The sequence below is a fragment of the Pholis gunnellus genome, assembly GCF_910591455.1.
Source record: "Pholis gunnellus genome assembly, chromosome: 10".
Taxonomy (NCBI): Eukaryota; Metazoa; Chordata; class Actinopteri; order Perciformes; family Pholidae; genus Pholis; species Pholis gunnellus.
The window spans coordinates 6,320,838-6,344,427 of NC_136537.1; the positions used below are offsets into that span (position 1 = coordinate 6,320,838).

Sequence of the window (23,590 nt, forward strand, 5' to 3'; positions counted from 1 at the left end):
ACTGGTGTAGTCGTTCTACTGTTGAGTAGTAACATTGATTCTAAGGTTGAAAAAGATTGTGCCAAAACAAAAGTTCCATTTAAAAAGCCAATTGCTTTAAAAGTACGGTTGGTAATCTTCAAATTCGGCATCGGACGGGATGCCAGTGCAACTTTTGGAGCTAGTGCCACTAGCTACCTTCATTGGAAAATAGTTAGCATCACTTGGCTGGGTTTTTCAGTTGAGATAAACATACTCTTGTTAGTTTCTCATGTTTACCAACCATAGCTTTAAAATATGAATAAACATGAATTATATTTGTATCGCGTGGTCATGGGGGGATAAAATGACTAAGCAGCTCTGTGAGACTTCAGAACAATGTCTGCTTGCTATCATGCCCACAACGACAATGCTAAGATGCTAATATTTTGCAGATATAAAGTTCCCCATCTTAGTTAAGCATACTAGCATACTAATATTAGCTGATAACCACAAAGCAGTCAGCTGAGGCTAATGGCAATCAGTTGAAAGAATTTGGTCACAAAACCAAAGTATTTTCGAAGACATTTTTTGCTGATGATGGCGTCAACAATCCCCAAAGTTATAAGAATTCATCCAGAGGCGGACGTAAAAGTCCCAACCAAATTTAGGAGTGAATTAAAACAATAGAGTTGTGGGCCGTACAAACTGAAATAAGCTGAAAGATGCTATCCTGAATGAACTGCACATGTAAAAAATGTTCATTAGTGCAGCTTTAATGTGTTTTTCTCTGTGAAACGTAATCATGACTTAGAAAAGAGGATCACATTAAAATAGCTGCAATGAATACAAAAACAGTGATGTCATCTCTGTCCTGCTTCAAACATGGCCACTGTAGTCAGATACACTGTAACTAGAAGATGTTGTTGTTGCCCCTGAGCTGGTCGGTTAGACCTCCGGGGTCCTAATTACCTTCCACGGTTAGTTCAAGGACCCGCCTCTGTTCCGTTCATTACAGCCTTGTATGCTCAAGCGTTGTGGCCTTGAACAGCATCAGCATGTTTGGTCCATTAGTGAAATGAGCAGGAGGATGCTCGGGATAAGAGGGGATCGTAACACAGGGCTCCCTCGTGGGGCCTGTTGAGCACCGTGGCCATCAAGAACCACGGTCAAACTCTTCCCCTCCTCTACGGTCTCCTAAATTGGACAAAGGACAAACTCTTGAAATCGTTTTAACAGACTACGTGTTCTAAATGCTGATTTGTTGATTCTAAAAGCTTCATTTGCTTTAAAAAAAGAAAAAGAAAAAGGCAATCTATGAAGCTCTGCAGTACATAGTGTAGTGCCCCCCCCCCCCCCCCCCCCCCCCTTCTTTATTCCGACTAGATCATTAACATGGTAATGGTTCAAAAATGTAGTCGTTGGTGAGAATGAACAGCTGGACCTGGTTACGCATGTCAGAATTGAAATAAAGCTTCAGTCTTTCAGCTACACGTCCAGGATGCAAAACATGTATTCCCTTCTTCATTTAAATGAAATCTAGTAACGGTTTTGTGATGATAATTTAAAACCCACAATTATCAGCTGATTGCTGGGGTCAGTCCCACTTAATCATAGATATTATAAAGGGCCTGACCACATGGCAGCTACAGAATACAAATGTATCAAAGTTTCTCTGCACCACAAGAATACTAAAAAGCAGCATGAGGCGAATAAAATGATCCTGTATGACTGTGTATTTCTTTAGAAACTAGAAAGATTTGATTGAGATATGTTGGTGTCTTGCTGCAATATTATTTTACCTCAAAAAAGAAAGCTTTGAAGAAAGAGGTAGATTTCTGAGGCGACTTACATGTTCAAAAGGGGTTTAAGCTAGTTTTTGGTTTTCAGCAAGTTCACAACAGGTTAAGTAAGAGATTTTCTTTTTTTACCCAAACGTGAGCTGAGAAACAAGATCCAACTAGTGTGTATTCAAGGTGTAGTACTCGTTCCCGGCCACATGGGGGAGCTGTGGTGCCGTGTTGATCCATTGCCTCTTCACCTTCCACACACACACAGAGAGAGAGAGAGAGAGAGAGAGAGAGAGAGAGAGAGGCCTGGGCACGTATTGAAAATTCATGACATGCACTACTCAACTTCTGCAAGATACACAGCGAGTATAATGAGCTAAAAGCTGAGAAACTTGGTCCTTCCTGACTCCATTCCATCAGTTTGTTTTTCTTCTGGGCTCCGTCTGTGTGCGTGTGTGCGTGTGTGCATGTGTGTGTGTTTGAGTGTTTGAGAGAGACTCTAACTCGACTTGTCATCATTAAAATTACCGGCACAGCTGTGGCTTTAACAACACTGCAAAAGACAGCAACCAAAACACACACACACACACACACACACACACACAGAAAGTAAAATCTCTAAACAAAGAGCTGCTTCGGTCTTAGTAAAGTCTGTGTGATGAGATGGCGTGTAGCTCTCTGTGTGTATTTGCCTTTAATTACCTTAATGTCTCTCTTTTTGTTGTCATCTAATTCTCCGGGAACTCACCCTACAATTGCTTTTTTAAATTCCGCCACATCTTCCTCTCTCTCTCTCTCTCCAGTCGTTCTCTGTCTCTCAGTGTCTGACCTAGTTTTGGACAGCCTTTCTCACACACACACACACACACACACACACACACACACACACACACACACGCACGCCCACGCGCAACCAGTGTTCCCGCAGGTGCTTCAAATCCTTGAAAATTGTTTGAATTCTGATGTGGTGTTTTTAAGATCCGGAGTCGTCTGGAATATTGATTTGCGGTGGGCTGAAATGGCTGGAATTGATCAAGGTCGTGAAACAGCACTTTTCACACTGTTTAGCTTGTGGCGGAGCAGTTGTTTTTATTCCCATCATGCTCCATGGCTAACGCTCTTCCTCTCCATCCGAGGCTGCTGTTTGTACTTGCGTAGCGTGATGCAGAGCAGTGCTGGCATGTTGCCCCAGAGCAGACCAAAATACTCACTCAGACACACACACACACACACACACACACACAGACACAGCCCGCAGTATATCTTCAAAATTATTACTTCCGATACATTTGGACTTCTCGTGTTCTGGCATCACGCGTGAAAACACGCGCCCTTCTGCGTAGGAGGGCTTTTTCTTCTTCTTTTTTTTTTTAAAGGAGGGGACAGTGATGTCACAGAGGCACCGGCGTTACGGCGCACGCTGAGCGAGAAGTTTCAACCATCTGGTCGGTCATTATTCATGGCGAGGCGTAAGCAGTAAAAAAAAAGAAACGTGCCGCTGGGCATGTGTTGCAGCGAGACTAGGCTACGACAGAGAGCGAGGATGGCGGGCTGATAAACTTGTTATTAACACGCCGCGGCCTCGGCCCATCTCAGACAAAGGTGGAGACGGATGGAGATGGGGGGGGGGTAGTTTGAGAGGGGTGGTTGGTTGGTGAGGGGGTTCAAAGACCACCCGGACTGCAAACATTTGTTTCAGGGAACAGTTGTCGGTACCGGCGTCCTGCTTTGATGCTTCTCTGCGTACGCTCGTTTCACCGAGGCTGCACAGGGCGCATCAAACTACAGAGACGACTGTGTGCAACCCAAGGAATGATGTAATGATGTAATGCAAGCATCAGCGTGCCGCACACTCCAACACCGTCCGGTCATTGCTGGTATAACTCGGTACTGTTCAGGAGGCCAAAAAGTTTGGGAAGATACAGAGGAGTTGCTGTTTGGGACATCCAGATGCTATATTTAGGCCCCAGAGTAAGCACAGAGCGACCACACAGTGGATTAAAGACCCTGAAGCCTCATTGGACTGAACAGAAGGCCTGGCTGGAGCTGGACCGGTTCACACTCAACAGTGGAAAAGTTGTGAGTGGTGATCCTTGACAAGAGCTAGGTGTGTATATAGGTCAAAAACATGAATGACATCATGCTGATGTCATGCTGAACCCATTAACAACGATACACTTACAAATGAAAACATCCGAGGTACATTGAGAAAAATCCAATAATTGGAGTAACACTTACTGCATTAACAAATCGTAAAAAATATGCAAAGAAATGAATTATCTTGAAGGAAACTGTGGTCTGTAGGGTTTTATTATGGGGGCAACCAGTTCCAACAGTTGTTATAACTCACCTCATGTTCCCAAGAAACTGCTGAGTAAGCGTCCAATGTAAAACTTCCACCACAGTTTACAGCCCGAGGTCCTGGCTCAACTTTGACCCACCTCACTACTACTGCCCACTGGCAAAGGACGCGAAGGAGGAAGTCAGGTGACGTAGGATACAGATCAGCAAAGTCCGCGTAGGGAGGACGGGATGGATGGACGGGTGAGACAAACACAGGACTTTAACCCAGGAGACCGCTGTGTGGTATTTTGACCTATGTGCATTAATTAACCTACATGACGTACATAATGTAGATTAACTCGTGAATTAATTTACGTACCGTACTCAATTTACGTCACGTCCGTAACGTTTATTAACTCGTAAATAAATGTGTGTACCATACTATATTTACATCATGTCCGTAACGTGGACTAACTTGTGAATTAATTTAGGTACCATACTTAATTCACATTACGTACGTAACGTAGATTAACTTGTAAATTAACATACTTACCATACTTAATTTACGTTATGAATGTAATGTAAATGAACTCAGATTAATTTACGTGCCATACCTAATTTACGTCACATACATAACGTAGATTAACTCATGAGTTAATTTATGCACCATACGTAATTAATGTCTCATACGTAACGTAGATTAACGTGTAAATTAATTTACGTACCATACCTAATGTAGGTTAACTTTCGTTACGTAGGTTAAGTTATGTAACAAACACACTTATTTAATTAGCCTACATACCATGATATTGTCCTAAACCTAATCAAACTGAGACCGTCCCACAACTTTCACCACGAGTCTAAAACTGCGACCGCTACGCTCAGGTATGAGGACGCGTTGCTCTCCTGAATCAGGCGACGCTCCTGTGTGTCGTATCAGAGGGCAGGAACAAACCACCGATGTGGAGGACCTGTGGCTAAGTGTCCTTTGGTGGGGTCGGGCCTTAGTCCTTCCTTAATCCTGGTTACGGCCCTGGGTGGAGCCCTACACCACCCTGTGACCGAACGAAGAATCCCCGGAGCTCAGTGAGCGAGTGCACTTGTGTAGAATCTGAATCGGTGCAACAACAAAAAAACATCACCTTCTATGGATTGTGAGAGTTCTAACAACACATAATTCATCAGAGGTGATCACTAATGGTGACATGTCAGAAGTGTGTGTAGACCATTTCACTGACTGTAACATGTGGCTTCCTGCAGGATGAAGATGCCTTTAATTACATGCTATCTGTAGCATTGAAATCCTTTCTCAGCTGTTGCCAATGAAGTGTCACATTTATGGGGGGGGGGGGGTAAAAACAAGGTTTATTTTTTTGTTATTTTTGAAAGCTCCGTGCAGTATAAATAGCTCTACTTGTTCTGAAGGCGAAATGTTTGCAGTGAATATATCTCAGTGTGACTTGTCTTCTTCAGCCCTCTCCAGCGCGTGTGCTCTCTCCTTCTCTCTCTCTCTCTCTCTCCCTCTCTCTCCCCCTCCCTCCACCTCTGCCTGCCTGCCTGTCAGCTCGCCTCGACCACGTAGCAGCTTCCTGGCAGCGGCAGCCGCTTGTGTCTACTCTCTCCCTCCTCTCTGACACACACACACACACACACACAGCCAGTCAGCACCAGTAGCCCATGTAGAACCACGTAGCACCAGCTTTGGATTTTAACCACCAGCCCGAAGCGGCAATGGATCTCTTCGAATTCGACTTTTTCAGAGACTGGGAGCTCGAACAGCCATGGTAAGTCCTGTGTTATTCCTTTATTATTATCATCATTATTATTGTGCGTGTTTAATGTGGAAGGTTTTTTTTTTAAAGAGGGATGCACGGACATGGCATCCCCGCTTTTGTGGTGAAATAAAGGGTTAAATTGCATTTTTTCTTTTTTTTTTTTGGAGATGTAAAGACAGCCAAAGTGAGTCCCGGAGAAATCGTGCAAACCGTCTTTCTTTGTCACCGTAAAGCTGCCGTTGAAACGGGAGGCTCACGCGTAGCCTGCACTAACAAACACACACACACACGCGCACACACACACACACGCATGCAAGCACGCGCTGGCTTTTATTTGTTTTTAACCGTCTCATAGTGATTATTGAGGAATGTTTGATTTTGATGCGAGCCCGCACCGGGTCAGCGTGACTGAGCGGTGACACGGTGAGCAGCGGTCATGTCGGCCGAGAGACGTCAGACGATGTGAGTGAACGTTAGGTAACACCGTAAGTTTTCGGACAGTTTCTTTGAGTTTATTACGTTCTGGTCCTTTACAAAACAACAACGAGTGCTGCTGACAAAATGTGTCTGGTTAACGGAGTTAAGGTGAGTTTAGCCTCCACCTGCAGCACAGGTGGAGGTGGTGGGTGTGTTTGTTTGTTTGTAGGGGGGGGGGGGGGGGGGGGGGGCTGCATTATGGAGGAGTCAAGTTGGGTCGTGATGATTTCTGGGATGTCAGTGGAACATTAATGTTGCATGCATCTTTGTTTGTGCGTCTTGTCAATCAATTAAGCAACTCAATTAATACATGCTAAGAATGTCTTCTCTTGAACGTAGCCCACAGTTATTGTTTCTATGAAGTGTGAGGTGAGGTTGAGCTGCAGAGGCCTGCAGTGACCTGCAGGCTGATGTAGAGATACTTCCTGGTTGAGCTGAACACCATTGGTTGGTACATTGATTGGTTGATTGCTGAAATGAATCAGCAACTTTATTCTGATAATCTAGGTTTATTCATTTTCCTTTTTTTTTAAATGGAAAATCACAATCTCTGGTTCCAGCCTCTCTATTGAGTTAAAGTGAACATCTTTGGGTTTCAGCTGGACAAAAAACAAAACCATCATCTGAAGACATCACCTTGGACTTGTGATGTTCATTATCCACTTAAATAATCATCATTTATTCATTTGTTTTTCGAGCTAGGCTGATAAATGGCCCGGCCCAGAGTCTCCCCTTTATTTAGTTTGTCCACCAGAGAGCACTGACTGGTGTTTTTCTTCCACACATGTAACATGCTCTGCTAAGAACAAGTCTAAATTCACCTCACTGTAATGTGTAAAGCTGCAGCCCCGATCCATGACGGACAGTAACGCCTTCCATCCACAATCCTCCGGTGAAGTGATTGTACATGCAGCAGAGGACTGGAACAAAGACTCACGTGGGGAGAAGTCTTGTTTGAGGCTTTTAAAACTAGGTTGGAGGGGGGGGGGGGGGGGGGGGGGCAAGCTGGGACGAGTGGGAGACAACCGTGTTCCTCTGCGTGATTTGGAATCTGTTGCAACGTGGATCGGTGGAGAAATCCGACATTGTGAAAAGTAACGTGTAGACCAGCTCGTCAGGCCGGACCCGGGTCTTACTGGCCTGCTCCCAGTTCAGGCTGCAGTTCTACAGAGAGCTTTTATCCAAAGCCATTTACAATTCTTTATGCCCATTTATACAGCCAACCCCTGAAGTTAGTGGACATCGGGGAAATTCTTTCTGGATGAATATGAAAACGAGGAAAAAGAACCAGCGATTTAGCATTACAAACAATGTGAGAGCATGTTCCGTTAATATTTCTACATGCCGGATAAATACTCTGCTGGGTACGTTCTGAGCATATGAGGGTGACCTGAAGTCCCTTGATGTTAAGAACGTTGTTAGACGCGCTGTGCTGGATGAATCCTGTATTTCGGGGGCGTTGTAATAGTACGGAGGACCAGTGAGAGGAACAGTGTGCAACCTCCAGCCTCTCCACTCCCCCCCCCCCCGGGTATTGTAGTGGGAGAGCGGTGACTTGGCAACCTCGTTGCTGTTTGTGAATCCCGTGCTCCAGCAGGGACAAATGTGACACACGCTGCTGTCCCTCAGCAGCCACACATGGAAAGGCCCCCCCCCCCCCCTCGAGCACGGTACTTAACCCCCCACTGCTGGAGTGGAGCTGCTCAGGGCTCCACAGCAAGCTCGGGGGGGTGGGGGGGTTCGACACATGTAACCCACCGCCACCGCGTGCCACCGCTCCATCACGCCACTCGATGGGAAATTAACACACAGCTCGGAAAAAGAAACCGGAGGAATGTGCCAGGAACAGCTGATTGTGAAAAAGAAAACAATAAGCTGAGGGGTTGATCAGCTTCACCTGTAGACCAAGGACTGAATCTCTTTGACGGGGTCTGGACTCATGCTTGTATTCAGTATTTCCTTTAGATGTCCTCAGCTGCTGAGGATGCTACAGAGGAAAGTCCACTTCAGACTGTCCTCGCCCGGGAAATGGTCGTTTGCTCAAAAGCTTGAAGCAACCTTTGTTAATGTAGGATTGGACGATGTACATACTTATAAACTACTAACTACTTCAAATTGTTGAGATTCTGCACATACTGTTCATGCCTTGGTTGTTTATTAGGACAGTGGGTCAGCAACCTCCAAGGGGGTCACAAGATGATTAAGAGAAAAACATATATATATATATATATATATATATATATATATATATATATATATATATATATATATAAAAAGGTATAACAAGGTGGAAAGGTTGGCAGAGCTTTCAGCAGGGGTCTTGTTTCTTTCTTGCAAAGTGAACTACGAGGCTCTCTCTGTTCTAACGAGCGCTACACTTGGTGGATTTCTGCCGGTGTGGTGTCGCCGTATCGTAATCAGCACTCTGCACTGTTGGCCTTTTAAACGAGGTCGACTCGTACGAATCGGTTCATGGCAGGCATACTGAACCCGTTAACTAGCCAGATACTAATACAACAATACATTCAACTTTTCCTCCACGGTGTGGGCCAAAGAAAACGTGCACGTTTTGGTTGGGAATGGAGCATGATGTTGACAGCTCCTAACCGGTGTCTTTTACCAGCAGCTCTGGAAAAGCGGCTTTGATGGAGCCGACGTCTAATAAATGTTAAAGCGGACTCAACCGTCCCGACATCATAAGGAGGAGAACACCTCGACTGTGGGATGAAAACCAGAACGGGGAAGCGAGAGAGAGAGAGAGAGAGAGAGAGAGAGAGAGAGAGAGAGAGAGAGAGAGTTATTTTCAAATGGACCTATTTTTTTTTCTCTCCGATTTTTACAATGGATCTTACCGGCATAAAAGCCGACGCGCACCTTCAATAGGACCCATGAAAATCAGTCAGATTGGGAGTTAAAAGTCTGTCACTCGCCATTGATGTGCGGCTCCTGTTTGACAGTGGATTTTCCTTCTTTAAGGGGAATAAAAAAAAAACGAGAGAGAAAACAATCTTGAAGCTCCCCACGTCTTTGTTAAATCTGAACGAATCCAACACCGTGCGTCTCCTCCTCCTCCTCCTGAAGAAATACCCTTTCATCTCTACTCCTCTTTGTTGCTCTTTCTCCCTCCTCCTCCTCCCATCTCGCTATCCTTGTTTCATTCTCTCGCCCGCAGATCTGAAAGCTCGGCATGATCGTGACGGGGCTCGCGTTGAACGCGGTGTCCCCCTCGCTGTAATTGCCCATCATGTAGCCAGCTAATCATGGTGGCGGAATCTGGGGGGGGGGGGGGGGGGGGGGGCGCTTTGACTGTTAATTGACACTGATGGTGATTGGTTGAACCATTTAAGTAGTTAATTATGGAATTGATTACACATATCGTCGGCGTAGAGTTAGAAAATTCCAGCTGCGTGTTTTGGAGCTTAAAAGTTCACATCTGTGGGAAGGCACTTTGTGTATCATTATAAATATTATCATTATTATGACTTGATCTCATTTGATTAATAAATTGTTTGTTTTTTCTTATTTTTAATGCAGCTTTAAAATGTAAAAAATTGGATTCAACATTTTTGCAGTTGCAGCCATAATGCTGTTTCCAGACCACAAACAAACCAACCTTCTCCTTGACAGAGTCAAGTTACAGTCCGTGTTCAGTCTCACAGTCCGTTATTCGATGTGCCCGTCGATCCTCCCGAGCTCTCAATCAGCTCAGTCACACGTGTGAGCTCAACGCGCACACAAGTCAGTCGTCATGCCGAAAATGTCTTTCCCCGCTACGCCACCGGGCCTCGGCTCGCCAAACCGGCTCCGCTCGATGATGCTTCACATCGTCGGCAGCCCAGAGGCCGGCGAGAGGAAGCTGTGTCTCGTCACGAAGCTGCCAAGAATTCACACTCAGACGCTCCAGAACCAGCAGCAGATATCACCGGAGGGATGCTTTCTATCGGGAGGAAATCCTTTTCAGTGCCCTACTGGTGGGGACAATTATTCCCTCGGGGCTGTACAAAGGGAGCTGAGTCAGCGGGTGTGAAACCAGCGAGATCAGCTGGAGTCACTCTGGGAGGAAGCAGTCGCTGTCCGCAGTTCTGAAGTTATTGTGAGAAAGAGAACGGTGCGTCGGTTTTCAATTTAGCTTATTGTGCTTTATTAAAAACTTCTAATTCCACATAAACAAAACACAAACCATGTCAATAACAACAACATTTATTCAAATGTTCACCACGGAAACAAATCTTGCCAGCTGGCAAAACATAGAGAAGCATCACAAAAGTTATAAGAGAACACGAGTCCCAACGAAAAACAAATCAACGAATGTCACATTTCAAAAAGACTTAGGCAGAATGAAAAAGATCCAACCAGACGAACCATGAGTAATTGGGAGTAGAGTTCCAAATAACCCAAAAAATGTCCAATTAAACGGTAAAACGCTTCCCAGAGCTCTCTCTTGCTTTGTCCGACCTACAATACACAACCAAAGTATCTTTTAGATAGATGAAACACCTCATATCTAAGAAGCTGGAACCAGGGAATTTTGACTTATTTGCGTGAAAGATTACTTAAATGATAAATTGATTATTCAAAATGTTGGAGGTTAGTTTTCTAGATTGATTCATCGATTACTTGACAAATCGTTTCAGCACTAATAAGAAGATATCCAGCTGTAAAGACAGTCCAGAGTGAACTTATTTAAGTGTGCATTATTTTTTTTCTGCTCTTTTTTGTGGGGCTGAATGGGGTCGGGGGGAGCAGTACATCATTTCGGTGAAATTTCTGGAGACGTTGCCATACCATTTTTTCCTGAACCGTTACAGATTCCAATACTTGAACTTGTGTATCAGCCGATATGATACTAGAATATTAATTTGTTTTTAACGCACTGGTATCTGATCATAACCCTCTATCTGTCGCTACGCAAGTTCAAGTACCGGTATCGGGAAGGAAAAAGAGGGATGGCAACATCTGTAGAAATTAGGTCGCACCCAAATTATGTGCAGGCACCTAATATGAAAAAGTTACTCATCACTACAGTTGACATTTTTCACATTTCACAGGGTCATTTAAGCCGTTGTTAATATAAAACATATTGATTGACGCAACTTTAGGAAAGTGTTTCCAGATATTTAAAAAGTCGCCCGTTTCATGTGGATTTGATGTATTCCAGAAGTATTTATTCTCGCTGGGCCAAAGAGTAATTGTGCAGACAGACTGAATTCTTCCTGCAAAAAGCTACGTAACGTTATACGAATGTCTTTCAAGCTGAAATACATTTTAACCAAGAACTAATAATGAGACAGAATCTCTAAATCAACTCGTTTTCTCAGTTTCTTTTAGGATTTAGGTCCAGTATCACCGCAACATGACAAAAGGTTGTAAACAATGACTTCAAGTACCACATCTGTGACATATTAGGATAAAAAAGGCGTCTCAATAGGGGATGTGAAGAATGCTCTGCTACGATTGATTACATACAGTCTGTGCATCCTAACGGATATCTTCCACATGGTGTAAACATTTACTGCTGATGGGAGTCTTTTCCCACGTCTTTTTACTGATCCCGAGCAACGGGTATCCATCGAAACCCTAGAAGTAGAACAACTGAAACGGTGCTGTCAGTCAGCAAAGTAGCGCAGGAGATAAAATGCCTCAATTTCAAGAATCTTAAGAAGTCTTAATTAAGGAGATGAGCCTTTGAGCTAATTGTTCAGCAGACGATCCACTTACATTATCACATCCCTCAAATACCGTTATCTTCCACGCTTTTGAGTCATTTCTGATAATTAAGGTACACACATTGGTTGCGGCTGAACTAGTATAAAACAGAGGTCAACGGTTAAAACTTCATCATTGTGTTTAAATCTAGACCATCTCATGTATGGCTGAGAGTCGGAGTGGAGACATTTCAAGGTTTGCACTTGCTCCGCACAAAGAGCGAAGCCATCTGTTCACTTCTTTAAGTGTCTTATAAGAAAACAAAAAAAAAGTCAACCATCTGGATGGGACATACAGTCTTCAGCGGAACATTTATCTTTATCAGTGATATTCTGCCCATTAGAGAAATGTAAGTAGAGCCCCCCCGTTGGCCTGAATGAGAACATATTTTTTTGACTCTGGAAAAACGGGGAAAAGGAAATATTGGCGCCCCCTTAAAAGATGAGAAGAAATCAGTGATTATACAAAGAATCTCTTCATCAAAGTCATTACTCCGCTCATCTGATCCAGGGGCTTTGCTCTTCTGGATGTTTCTTTTATTTTTATAGCTTCATCAAAAATAACGGATGTTTTTTAAAACTGACTCCTTAGAAGAAGATCTGATCCAGCAAAGAAGGTCTCTATTAACTCACAAGCAGCATTCGTTTGTTGCAGAAGAAAATAAAGGAGTAGGAAGGGGAGTGAAAGTATTAGTAATATCTTCATGCTGGAAAAAAGTGTCAAGATCCTGAACTGATTCAACTCACTAAATGCTAGAAATTGACCCATCTTCAAAACGACTTTTGGATATTTCCCCCGGTTATCACCGTATTCATAGACAAAGTGAACAAAGTGCTTTGATTTTCTTCAACAGATGTATCATTTCTTTGTATAAGTGATATTGAATAGCATCCCAAGTTAGTCTGTCTGACACCAACACAATTATAACATCATACCTCTTGCTAGGGTTTGATCACACAATTCCTGATCCAAACTACATCAAGGAATAAATTATGCGAGACCCATTGAGTGTCGAAAATGTGCAGAAGCATGCAGTCAGCCATCTGTCTAATCCACGGTGGATTTGAATTCTGAAGCATCTTCAGGGGTGTCGAAGGTCTTGGAGGCTTCATCAGCCATAATTTGCACCTCAGCAGGACACAGTAACGCATATGTTCTGTTCAATGCCATGTTCCCAGAGCCTCCACTTCACCTTGTGCAACGTTACGTGCCCTTTGTTGGAGAAATTATGAAATGTAATAATGACTGGCCAAGAGCAGAGAGTAGGGTAGGGTGTCAGTAACCCAGTACCAGGAATTATCCAAACTTCTCCAGTAAGAGAAAAAAAAGATACCTGCAGTCGATCCTTTTTGTGCCGAGATCTAGAAAAATAATGACGATGGTTTTCTAGTCACCGCAAGTTCGGTTCAATGCGACGTGTGATTACCACTACCGCACCAGCTGAAACCCATACAGCCGTGATTACCTGCCTGCACACGGCTCTAAACGCAGAACAGTGAACCGGCAGCTAGCAGCTAACGGTACCGGCAGCTAACGGTGCAAGCAGCTAACAGCGCAATCGGAGCTAACATTTTTAACCTGTAGGGGAACTTGATTGGGTCACGCAACCCGTTTGCTCCTTTAGGAATCGACACAACATGGGTATTGTGACCATGTTTGTAGTCTTTCAAAGGAAGACCTTCATTATTACTGATGTTCACATTGGCATTGGCTGAGGTTATCGCCATGCTTTCCCTAAATACATTTTGATTTGATAATTGCACATCCTCATTCCACTTCCTCCTGCATACCATGGATAATGAGACAAAATGCCACAGGGCAACATGCAATATACCTGTTAACTAGAACAGCATTATCCCCAGAAACCAAATATTGATTGACGTGGTTAAGAATTTAAATTCAATCCTGAAATAAATCAGCTCTTTAGGTAATTACTAAACATGTCAAATCGCTAGCTACACCATCACACTTCCTTCATCTTTTATCATCAATATAGAGTTAATTTTGCTTGTGTGTAATATCTTGGAAAATTTAAATTAATTTAAATCAAATTTTAAACACAAAAAAAAATACATACGCACACAGCAAATCACCATGACGAACATCAGATAAGACCCAACAGGCACTCAGGGGCTCAATGAGGTGCAATGAAAAGTCAGTCGTGAGTGCAGCTGAAGTACTTATACGGAGGCAGTACGTCTCTCTGAGCTGCAATATCTTTATTGAAACAGACTGGTAGAGTCAGAAGCGAGTGTTCCCCGCATCAGAAGCCGTTTGAAACATTTCACAGTGAAGCTGCCGGCTTACCGAACAAGCAGAAGTGGAGATTGTTGCACTGTGCTGGGATATTACTTCCAGTTAATGGTGTGTAAAAAAAAAAACCACAACAGCCCTGTCAATAGATGTGACTAAAAGCCTTGTAACTACTAATTAGACCATAAAGCAGAATAGCGTACATAACTGTACCGGATGTTCCCCATGGGATCAGATCACTGTTGTAGCTGCTGTTCTAATATCGGCAGAGTTCCCCACCTTTTAATACCCACAATTATCTGTGTAGTTATTGCTCAAAAGATAACTTGAGGTGTTGTTGTTTTTTTAATCAGAGAATACACAGTGGAGCGATAAGTGGAGGGTGAGCGGTTTTTAGAGTTTTTGAAAGACAAAAATCACCAGAAATTGTAATATCCATCAGATATGCATCAGCTCAGCTGAAAATCGTTGCTCATCGCAATATGAAGCGCACATGGAATGTGTATTTTCTTTTCTTTTTTTTGTTTATTTAGTAATGAATTGATTCAATTTGTAAACTGTTTGCCTCCGATAATATAAATGTATTTGCTGAGAGAAGTGAATTATGAATGGGTCAAACTATTTACTGAAGAGCCTGCTTGAAATTACATTCTCTAATTTGTTGTTAAAACCAATAAATAATTACTTCAATTAGTTAATCAAGTATTTGCTTTAAGTAGTGTTGTTATGGAATTAGAATTAGTAATTAGTTTAATTAGTTAATGAAGTGCAGTGCTTGCCCTCTAGCAGAGCTGTGTCATGATGATCTGATGTGATTCTCTGTGATAACACGGAGGTACGAGTTTCCTTCTGCCGCTCGTCAAAATAATAAGCTGCATAATCCAAATAATAATCACTCGCATTGTCTTCACGACGGCGTCTTTCAAAAACCAGTCTCAACCGCTGCACCTAATTAAAAAACCAAATTCTGTCGCATGCATATTAAAAAGTCGTGACTGGGTTAGGCATATCTGCAGGAGTGTGTGTGTGTGTGTGTGTTGGGAGGATTTAGAGAAAGAGAGAGCGAGAGTCTTGGCAGTCAGCACCAGGTAGCTTCTGCCCTCATGCCCCCAAGATACCAAGACAACACACACACACACACCCCAGACCCCCGAGGTTGGCAGAGCCATCTGCCAAGAGGAGCATGGTGCTGAGGAATGATAATGCATGCGCACAAACACACACACACACACACACACACTCTTTCTTTCTTCAACACACACACACACCCTCCGTTGAACCGAGTGCTCCAGTAGTTTGCTCTTCTCTGCTGTAGTTGCTGGTTGATATTGACTGTATATCTGTATTGTGAGTATTTTAAGGCAGTAAGCCGACTTAATTCTTGCTTTACACGAACATATTGGACGCCAGTCTAGCTGTCTGTCAGACGGATGTTTTAGCCCTCCGAACTTGGAACGTTTCAGCAGGTGTCCAACATGTGATTTTCTTTCCCGCCCGAGTCCTGCACATGATAGTTGTATAATTTACAAATAGGTGCTTATGGTACGCCCCATGTTTCATCTAGCCAGCCTGTTGGCAGCGCGGCACACTCAGACCTGTGAAAAATCACGGCTAATTTACACACAGCTTGCACAAAGGTAGGCACCGCAGGCGTAGCTACCGAGGGCACTGAAGTCATGCCCTGCATGGTTGTGTCTGGGAATTTTGTAGTTTTTAGCAAGCTGGGCAGAATTAACGCTCTACCTGTTGGGATTACCACCCTCTATCAAACTAAAGGGAATAGTGCCCCACAAAATACGTGTTCCTGGTAATTAAAACATTGAGGGTTAGGGTATGCATGGACGATATTGCCAAATATATTATCACAATATGTTCTTTTTAATTTAATGTCAATAATTATCACTATAATACAAATAATAAAATTGATAATATCAATGCCAAATGTACAGCTTTTTTGTGACCAAATTTGTATTGGTTTACATTTACATAGTGACATGGGATGAAATACCAAAATAAATGGTATGGTTTACAATTCAAAGAGTATTCTCCTGAGGACAGAACCATAATGAAACCAGAAGGTTCATTATGGTTTATAATATTCAATTATTTATTATCAAAACAGGACTGCGGAAGCTACTTTTGAGCATCCGCACCAGAGACTTCCGCTAACTTCTGGTTAGCAATATGCTAACTCGAAATGGGGATAAAATAAATGAATTGTTCAGCTCTTCTAGACTTTCCAAATGTTATCGAACCAAATCAATCAACTTGAAACCAGTTTGCGGCGTGTTGTGACGCTCAGAACTATTTATTTACAGCAGCAATAGTAGAGACTGAGTAGGCTACGGCAGAAGCAAGGGAATTGCTTTTCTCAGGATTGACAAAATCAATTTCATTTCAACTTTATCAGCGTAGTAAAGATGAAATTTAAAATGCTGGAATACCAACAATTATTTTCATCACTTTCTCTTGAGGTTAAGTTTCCTTTTTGTCTCGTATTGTTTTGTTTGTGCATAATTGTGAAATAATTCATCACTACTAAATTAGGGCTCTTTCAGTTTTCCATGTTTTTGAAATGTGATGATATTAGATTTTAGTTCTAATATAATATTTTGTATTATGTATATTATAGGCTGTTGGTACAATTACATTTGACCATGCTCAGTCTGGGAGGGGGGATGAAGAGAACGATACCCACATGAAGCTGATGTTGACTGGTTTCTGTCTGCAGGAAACGGCTAACGATATTTCTAGCTAGCTGGTTAGCTCGCACAGCAGTATGTGCTGCTTTTTAACTGTGTGTTTAACTGATTACTGAACCATTACATTAGAAAACTTAATTTCACTTAAAGCTAATAACTATACTAATAACTACACTCAACAGTATTAAAGAGTACCTTTGTATGTGGCCATGTAGCCATAACGGTAGCATTATCTTAAGGGTGTGTATTTCTCCCTCTCAGAGGGAGCATCTAGATACACGGTCCACAATCTCACACAAAAACAATACAGACACATTTGTAACAATGCAATACAAAATAAAAAGAGACACTTAACAGGGCTCTATAAGCAGTAAAGTGTGTCAATGAAAACACTTTGGTCACATCAGAAGATCAAAACCCCCCTTTAAATGAAAGAGCATGGCTTTATGATTCGGTTTGTGTGTGCGACACATTGGAGAGATAGAAAGAAAGACTCGAGAGCTAGTTAGCCTCAAAAGACAGTAGATTAAACACGGAATTTCAAATTAAACAGGAATAATGAAACTGAATTTGAGCTGGGGAGACGTTGGGGTACGTGAGAGCGAGACAGAGACAGAGAGGGCTAATGACGTAGCTTTTTCTAGCCGGGGCCAATTTACTGTGAGGTTTGGAAAGGTCATCTCCTACACGGAGGCCCGTCTGTGACAAATTACATTATTTACACCGGGTAGAAAGAGGCGGCGAGACCCGGAGAAGCGCGGCGAGTAAAAGCAGAGAGAGAGGGAGGCAGAGAGAGTCCGGATTTGACTGTAATTGGTCTACAGTGTTAACACGAGAACCCTGAAGACATTTGCTAACACACCGCCTAATGATGCTCTTATCAAAGCACAACACCTGCATTTTTTCTTTTTTTTGCATGGGGCCGCTATGTCCTTCGTGGCATGAAGAGATGTTTCACCGCAGCGTTTTGATGGTTTAATTTTTGAGCACAGGTAGGACTTTACACTGCAAAGTCAGCCGCTTCGACGCGCTGCTGCGGGGACATTCAATTACTCGTTTTGATTGGGGAATTCACGATTTCCGGCAATTACCTGCAGCGCTTATGTACAAACAACTTTCACTGATTTCTATTGCACATTTTTAACTGGCTGCCAGTTTAACACAGCTTTATTATATTTACTGCAGGCAAGGCTTTTCAGGGAAAACCCCCATGTGGAACTGAGGAAGTGGTGTGTCCCCCCCTTTAAGTTTGTCTTTTAGAGAAGAGATGGGTTGATGGTTGCACGAGCGGCACAAACAAAGAAGAGAGCGCCACCTGCAGAATCTCAAACTCCACCAATGGAGAAACTGAAGAAAAAGACACACATGAGCTTTTTGATTGACAGGTGATGTTTGTGAAGTGCAGTGCAGAAGCTGTTTGACTGACAGGTGATCCATGGAAACTGCCAAAGATGGAGAACCCCCCCCCCCCCCCCCCCACACACATGAAACCCTAAAATTTGTGAGATGCTGTAACACCTTCAGTATGTTACATTGTATCATTATGTAGTGTAAGATGGTTATGTATTATCAGTCACGACATAATGATAATTCCTTTTTGTTTTTTCACGTTTACTGCATTTAACAAAGCAGGACGTGAAATGAAGACATTGCAGTGGACCCAGCTCCCCAAAGAGCAGCTTAGCGTGTGCTTGTGTGTGTGTGTCTGCGGGTCCCTTGGGCTATTCAGAGAAGGGAAGCGCCGAAGGGATTTGGAGTTAAATGGTCTGGGACTTGGGAATGAACAGAAATATTAATATTTAGATTTAACTTTCTTAAAGGAAATGTCTAAAATGAATAAAGCATAATATTTGATTAACGTCCCACACTTTCAAAAAAGAAAAAAAAATGTTAATAAATCTTTTTTAAGTAGCAGTACATTTTAAAATGTCTCATGATGCTTTGTATGACAAATTTGAGAGTACGAGTATGATCGATTGCGCTAAAGAATTTTCAACAGATTTTCTATATTGCATGTAAAGATTGTGAGCATAGAAACTAGATTGTCGGCATCTTACACCTAATTTTATGCACCAGCGTACAATGTGTTTAAGAAAGTGTTGTGGAGTTGACAAGCAGTTGACAGTAATTTATTCAAAAGATATTCTAAAAATATGTTGCTAAATAATGGCCATCCTCTTTTTGAAACTTCAAAGGACGTTCTTGAGACAAAAAAATAAACTTGAGCATTTTTATACAAGTCCAGATAGTTTTAAAATGATGACATTCAAAAGCTAGGCTATAGCTACAATTTGTATACAACAATTACATTTTCCAAATTGTTTTACTCAGTTTAGGGAAAACAAAATGGGGAAAAAAGGAAACAAGATACCCACATGGAGCAGCTAGCTTTTAACAATGCTTTGCTATTCTAGCTAGCTGGTTAGCTTAACCATATGTTATGTTACGTTTTGAACTGGCTGTTCATTTCAGAATTCCAGCTCATGTAAAGTTAAATATTACACTAAATAATAAAATATTCAGTGTAAATTACCCGCGTATGTAGCCATGTTGACGTATCGCTAACTAGCTTCTTCGTTAGCTAAAATGTCATCTTCCCATTTCAAAAGCGGTTTCCACCTCTCATTTTCCAGCAGGAAGAAAACCCATATCAGACCTTGCGACATAACTACTTAAGTTTTATTCATCAAAGTTAATAAGAGTGGTAATAACTTTTCACTCCATGATGAAAGTTTATTATCAAAAGGATCCCAGTCCTCATTTTCTCCTCCACTGCTCCTGTCTCTGTCACCCCCGCTCCCCTCCAGGACATTTATTACCTCTTTATCAACGACTTTCATAATTACCCTGTGTCTCCCTCTGCCTTCTACTTCAGCATCTCCCCTCTCCTTCCTCTTTCTGTTAACCTCTTCCTATCTCCCTCACCCCTCTTCCTCCCCTCTGCCTTCCTTCAGAGGCGCGCTAATACATTTGTTATCAACCTACTCCCTAATTAACGTGCCCCCTCTCTCTGAGAGGCTCGTCTGCGGCTCCCGTGTCTCTGTTGCTCTGTCGAGATGTCTTCTTCGCTCCCCTCTTCTTTCATTCTGACTTCGTCCACATCTTTTCTCAATTTTCTTTTTGTTGAATAGATGAATTTCAGGACGGCTCCTCTTCCTCACTTCTGAGGCTCTATTATATACAGACAATTTGTCTGAAAGCCGGCAGGACACAGCGATCTATTTTCTGTTTCAATGTGTGAGCTTGTGTAGCTCTGTCTCTCTTAGGTTCATCTTGCTTTGGCAGTGTGTCTCTGTACGTTTCTATGTTTTTTGTGTGTGTGTGTGTGTGTGTGTGTGTGTGTGTGTGGACCGGCTGTAGTCACACTCGCAGCTCAATGAATCAATGTATCAATGCAGCAGCAAGCTTCCCCTCTCTCCTGCAGAAACAGGAACAATCGTAACATCTCAGAACAATGGTTGAAGACGTCTATTGTTTTCTGGACTAGATAAGAATATGTTTAATTGTAAAACGTTGTTAGCGTCTGCATGACAATATTAAATGTCTGATTTAGATTTGACAGGCTTAGGAGTAAATGTGTAAATGTGTCGCCCAGAACCATTTTTATGGAGCGTGTTCCATGATAAACACAAAACGGCGTCACACATGGTCATCAAGGGACTCACTGTCGGAGGGTTTTGTAACACACCTCCACTCCCTGCGAATTGGTTTGGGATGGCACTTAATATAGCGGACCCACCACCCGGGTAGGGAGTGGAAGCGGAAGTGGGTTAGGGTTGGGCTGGAGGGGCTGGATTTGAAGTGGGCCTTGGCAGGCTCCCATGCTGCATGGGTTCATGGGGCTTCAGTGTGATAGCCATTAGTATTCGCTCTAAACGTTGACCTATAACATCTTCTCCTCTGTGGAATTTGCTTTTAAGGTCCTGCGTCTACCCTGGGAAAGGAAAGAAAATCTCATTTATTTTGTACATTTGGCGTTAGGAAACAGCTTTCAACGGGGGAAAAATAGTTATAGAAGAATTCTTTTACACCTTCTTTACTTGCCTTAATAATTGCTAAATGCAACAAATGTATGCGCCTCCCCCAAACTCCCCACATCCAATCATGAACAAGAGTATTACATGTAATTTAATCTGTATATCACCTTAGATATGTTTGAATATGTCATGATCACAGGCAGAGTTTGGACACTAGTGAACAAAAGAGGTTCAGCTGTGTGAGACAGACTTGTTCGTGTTGTCTACAACTGCCACTTTACAGTGTAACTCTTTTGTACTGTGCCAGGTAGGGCTGAACCATTTTGAAAAAAAGATCTAATTATGATTATTTTGTGATTATCTTCAGTATACCCATTTTCATTGAAAAACATTTTAAAAGGATTAAGATATGTGAAGGCCAGGACGTCTTTGCTGCACAATTATATTACATTTCAAATAGTATTTTGATACATTTTGCGTTGAACAAATACTGTTTGAAAACTACAGCAAGCCATATTACCATTTTGATAAATTGTGGAGCGCAGGCAGGTTAGTTCAATTTACTTCAAAATCCAGAGTGACGTAATCTATCAAGGCCCTCCGTTAACCAATCAAATATCATTCCTGGATGAGCATTTGTGACGTTGATGTGGTGTATTTCTACTCTTAACTCACCGTCATTGAGACCGAATATAAAAGGATTGTTACTGTGGTAACTGGACAGCGTTAGGCAATATAATTCTGTCTCATTGTATTACAATGTTTCACCGTCTGATGAGCCTCAAACTGGACTTCCTGGATGGGATATCTTGATTATCGCAGATAAAAAGAAATTGTCTACAAAGGTAGAGAATATCCTGCAGATGCCGATAGATTTATTTTGTCTGATGTCACAACGGGAAACCTCCCGGCCGCCCTGCTTTGCTCCAAAATCATATTTCACGAGCACAAAGCAGTTTATGGGCACAACTTGAACTTCAATTCTGAATAATCCATTTCAGTAAACAACTATTTCCAGTGACAAAGTTGACGGTACTCTCTCTCTCCTACATTATTTATTTTTTATCCCAGATAAAAGGCACTTTCTTTATAAATGTGAGTAATGCTGAGGACTCTGCTGCTGTGCACAGTCGAAAAAAAGAAGCAAAGAAAACCTGAGATGAGCCTCATTAACCTGTAGATAGACGGCGGTGGTTTGGTTGAGGCCAGACTGCGAGCTGTAAGCCCTCACTCTGCCCGTACAGCCAGTGGAGCAAATGGCTAAGAGGGAGCTCAATCAATACGCTAAGTGTGTATGTGTGTGAGTCTGGCTCGTGTTCAACCTTGTGCGTGTGCGTGTGTGTGTGTGTATGTGCATTTGCATTATGTCTGTGTATGCGCATCTGTGACCACGCACAGGCTGTCTAAATGCGTATTGATCCTGAGGTGTTGTTTTGTGTATCTGATGGTCTGCTGCGTTTTACTTTCATTAAGTTTGGATCGCACGCACAAATGATGACGGATGAAGTCAGCTGAAGCGTGATACATCAGCGGCATTATTTTTTTTTCTAAAGCGGTCTCGGGACGTCTTCCAGCTCTGGGGAATTGGGCCCCGATGTGTTTTGGGTAGCGTGCGGACAATTCTGTTTTTCCAGTATTCACACACACACACACACACACACACACACACACACACACACACACACACACGAGAGACCAAGACGGGTCTGTGTCAATACTAGTACATATATTGAAGGCTGGAGATTCGATTGCTTCATCCTAAAGCACACACTCCCTGGACACACACACACACACACACACATACACATTTGTGCGCTCAGCTGGTCCTACTGTTTGTGTTTACTGTTGTTCAAAAGCCCACATCTCCTCACTGGTGTTTCTTAGTTTGCCTTTCAAATCATCTCTTTCATGTTCTCAATATTATTCCCTTCTCACATAGCTTGTAGTGTGTTGTTCAGTAGACGACTGGAGAAGAAATACGGATTTATTTTGTTATGCCTTTACATGTTTTCTATCCGTAAGATAACTAGTGCAGTATGGTGTTCAAAAACCTGCCCGTTCAGATTGGGCCTGTTGCTTGGCCCCCCGGTTGTGCTTCTTGCAGCTTTTTTTCTTCTCCTTTGGTCCTGAGCAACACACCCGCCATGACATGGTTGCATCCCAAGGCAATGTTAAGAGTATACGCATCATTCGGGTGCAAACGCTCACAGGAACATCCACGGAGAGCGACCTGTACCCAGCGGGCCTTTCAGCCGTTCAACAGTTTAAGCGGTGTTGGAATCTTTTCGGTTTTGAGAGATTGTCTATAATAATAAACTATTACCATTACTCTCACTATTACTAATACCATAAACATGTAGAAACGGTATACAAGCATTGAAAGGGCCAGTGTAGGATTTAATTGAATTTACTGGCAAAAAATGGAAGCAATATTATGTTTAAGTATGTTCTCTATGTGTATAATTACCTGAAAATCGCAATAGTTGTGTTTTCTCAAGCTTAAAATGGGGCGTTTATATCCACACACAGGGCGGGTCCTCTTCACGGAGTCCGCTATGTTACACCTCCATGTTCCTACCGTAGTCTTCACGTTGGCCACCGTAGGTCTTCTTGGCACACGGGGAAAGCTTCAGTTGGTTGCACACTGGCCCTTTAAGTGGTTCACGTTC

The 23,590-nt window shown here is 42.6% G+C and overlaps 1 protein-coding gene across 1 annotated transcript in view; it reads left to right on the forward strand.

The window, feature by feature from the left end:
- Positions 1–5,762: 5,762 nt before the first annotated feature.
- The window catches only part of aff2 (AF4/FMR2 family, member 2), a gene marked incomplete at both ends in the record, with an annotated part of 136,207 nt that continues 118,379 nt past the window's right edge, over positions 5,763–23,590 (forward strand). The window contains one exon of the mRNA XM_079167445.1: positions 5,763–5,815. Coding sequence (XP_079023571.1) covers positions 5,763–5,815 — 53 coding nt within the window. The remainder of the gene's footprint in view (positions 5,816–23,590) is intronic.